Here is a 3153-nt window from a genome sequence, read left to right on the forward strand (position 1 = left end):
GTCACCTGGGGAGAGTCAGGGATGCCGAGGGAAGAGTCAGGACCTTTGGACAGTCCATGTTGGGTCACTGGGGGAAACTCAGGGATAGAGAGGGGAGAGTCAGGGATGTGGGATGGACTGTGTTGGGTCACCGGGGAAGAGGTAGGGATGGAGAGTGGAGAGTTGGGGGTTTGTATGGCCTATGCCGGGTCAGCAGGGCAGAGTCCGGGAGATTGGATGGTCCGTCCGTAACCGTGAGAGGGGTGTCCAGCACACTGTTCCTCCGGACATCCTGGCACCCCGCCAGGGACGGAGTGCTGCACTGGGTGGCCGGTGAGTTGGCACCGGAGGGCATCGCTGGTGGTTCACTGGCCCAGGGAGATGAGACTGCACAAGCACTTGGGAAGCAAGACTGAACCAGAGCTTAGAGCAGTGCTTGTCGCATAATAAACGCTTAGCAGATGCCCTAAAAACTTCTCTGCCCTTTGCCCTCCCAGCCCCTCAACCTTCGCCAACTTGCCTCCCAGCTTCCTCACCCTGGCCCTCCCAAAAGCTACACTCCGGGCATCTGAGCCAGAAACCTTTATCGGGAAGCAACGGGAGTGGAGGGCCGGGGGACCTTAGAGGGTTTAAGCAAGCTGGCAGCCGGAAAGGACAGGGAGGGTGGATTTTTAGGGGGGTCGGGAGGAGGGCACAGTCGAGGGAGCTCCCCGCCGGCCGGAATCAGAGGGGCACAGCAAAGGGAATGTTTGGGTCATTGCAGAAGTCACGGTTTTTGCAACATCTGATGTGGGCTTGCTGGTTGGGCCAGACGGGGAACCTCCTCTCTCGGCAGTTCTTCACACACCCGGTGACGAATTTCTCATAATTCTTAATACCTGGAGGGGAGGAGAGAGGGCAACGGGGAGCCTGTGTCCCCAACCCCACAGGGATCCCTAGTCTGGAGACCCCAGGGGCCTCCCCTGACCATCAATCCCAGCTCCGGCACGGGGGCTCGGTCCCATCCCTCACGGGGCTTCGGGATAGGACTCGCCCCTTCCCTGGACCTAATAATAGTAATGATGAGGATGGTCATTGTTATGCGCTGACTATGTGCCAAGCACCGTTCTAAACGCCGGGGTAGATACAAGGTAATCTGGTTGGACAGAGTCCCTGGCCCACATAGGGCTCACAGTCTCAATTCCCATTTTATAGATGAGGCACAGAGAAGTGAAGTGACTCGCCCGAGATCACCCAGCGGACAAGTGGTAGAGTCGGGATTAGAGCCCAGGTCCTTCTGACTCTCAGGCCAGGCTGCTTCCCTGGACCTGTCCCTCCCTCCTTTGGAATCCCCCTCCGCCTGCGCCCCATTCCCACCCCCGGTGCCGGCCACCTGCGCCAAAGGTGACGATTTTCTGGGTCACGCAGGACTCCCCCGCTTTCGGTCTGCAGTCCCCCGGGCCCAAAATGCACTTCCCATCCTTGAACTCCAGGCAGTGATGGCAGCGTACGGCTTCGGCTGTGGGCCCAGAGAGGGGGCAGTGGCTGAGCCCCCCGTGGAAGGCTCAGGGGGTCCAGGGGTGAGGTCTGACCCACCGGAGGCTCAGCACCGGCCTCCGACCTCAGCCTACCAGTTCCGCGCCCCTCGCTTCAGGAGCCCCTGCGGTTCACCGAGCCCTGAGGAAGGAAGGGGATGACGAGACAAAGGAGGCGGGCGGGGGCTCTGCAGGACGCCGACCTCCCCGGCCCCGATGTCTCCTCATCTAGACGGGAAGCTCCTCGCGGGCAGGGACGGAACCAAGTCTGTGAGAGTGGACCCTCGCGAGCCCTCCGTAGAGTGCTGAGCACCCAAGGAACGCTCAATGAATGCAACTGATTGCCTCCCCCCTGCACTGACCCTTGACCTCTGACCTCTGCCCCGTGCACCAGGAGATCCCCAGGCCTTCCCCCTCCCCGCACCCACCCCGGGCCCAATTCGGCGCCGAACCCCCTTGCCCAGGCCTCACCCCCGTCCACCAGGCAGAGGAGGGCCGAGAGGCCCAGCAGCAGCTTGGTCATCGTCCCTCGGTCGGGCGCTGGAGCGGAGCAGGCGGGGACGGCGAGTGCCACTTTGGGGGGGGACGCCGGGAGGGCCGGTGGGCAGAGCACGGCCTCTTCTGCCGCACGCTGATGCCGGCTTTATTGGACCGGGCGGGGGCGGTGGCCAATCGGGGCTTGGGGGGAGAGGCAGGTGACTCGTCACGCCTGCTCAGGGACCGGGTGATGCTGGCCAAGCCACCTAGTCCTCCCCCGAGGGCAGCGGGGGAAGAGAGGGACTCCATTCCTCCCCGCCTGCGTCCTGGGTGGAGAGGGTCCCCGAGAGCGGGAGTTGACTGGACCACGAGACAAGAGAGTCTCTTCCTGTGCCCCAAAGGATCCCCACCCCCTGGGGTATGGCAGGGGCCCAGACGCACCGGGGCAGCGAACGGAGGCGAGCCGGGGGGGAGGCCTTATCTCCTCTTGTTGCAGACATTGCGGGTCCCAGGCTCCTTTCTGGGGGAGGTGGGGAAGGCGAGCCTGGGGAGGGACTGTGGGAACTGGGAGCTGGTTCTCCCGGGTTCCGTGTCCTGTCTCATTCCTGAAGGCTCGGGGGAGCCGGTGGACCGCTCTACCTTCCATTCCTTCACACGCAGCTAGTTTGGAGTCAGCGGGGGGGGGGTCGGGGAGGAAGATTTACTGCCCAGGAGCTCATGCTCCCCTTGGACGACCCCCTCCAGCCCCCGGGGCAGAAATCACCGGACCTGCCTAGGCTGGCTGGAGCCGGGATTCAGAGTTGCTATTGGTCGGGAGGGCGGTGGGATTAGGGGCCGTTGGGGGAGTCTCAAAATGGAACTGGCTCTTATAGGGGAGGGATGAGGAGACTGGAATAGTTGGGTCAGCCCCCGTACCCAATCCCTAGCAGGAAACCACGGGACCACATTGTAACCCCTCAGAAGGAGGCCAGAAAGGAGAGCCGGGGGGGGTTGGGTTCTAGTCCCAGCTCTGTCAGCGGCCTGCTGGGTGACCCTGGGGCAGTCACGTACCCTCTCTGGGCCTCAGTGTCCCCATCTTTAAAATGGGGTTCCAGATACCTGCCCTCTCGCCCTCTTAGAGCGAGGATGAGCAACCCAAGGTTAGGGAGCCTCGCCTGGCTCCTCTTGGGAGCAAATGGGGCTC

At 62.8% G+C, this 3153-nt stretch overlaps 1 protein-coding gene across 1 annotated transcript; it reads right to left on the bottom strand.

The window, feature by feature from the left end:
• Positions 1–559: 559 nt before the first annotated feature.
• LOC103167046 (prostate and testis expressed protein 4-like) lies at positions 560–2089 on the bottom strand. The gene is made up of 3 exons (XM_007660306.2): positions 1965–2089; positions 1352–1477; positions 560–857 (listed from the first exon to the last, which is right to left on the bottom strand). Exons 1-3 carry the CDS (start codon positions 2014–2016, stop codon positions 703–705), a joined length of 333 nt encoding a protein of 110 aa, XP_007658496.1. The 5' UTR covers positions 2017–2089; the 3' UTR covers positions 560–702.
• Between the last annotated feature and the right edge of the window lie 1064 nt (positions 2090–3153).

Source organism: Ornithorhynchus anatinus, chromosome 11 (assembly GCF_004115215.2).
Source record: "Ornithorhynchus anatinus isolate Pmale09 chromosome 11, mOrnAna1.pri.v4, whole genome shotgun sequence".
Classification (NCBI taxonomy): domain Eukaryota; kingdom Metazoa; phylum Chordata; class Mammalia; order Monotremata; family Ornithorhynchidae; genus Ornithorhynchus; species Ornithorhynchus anatinus.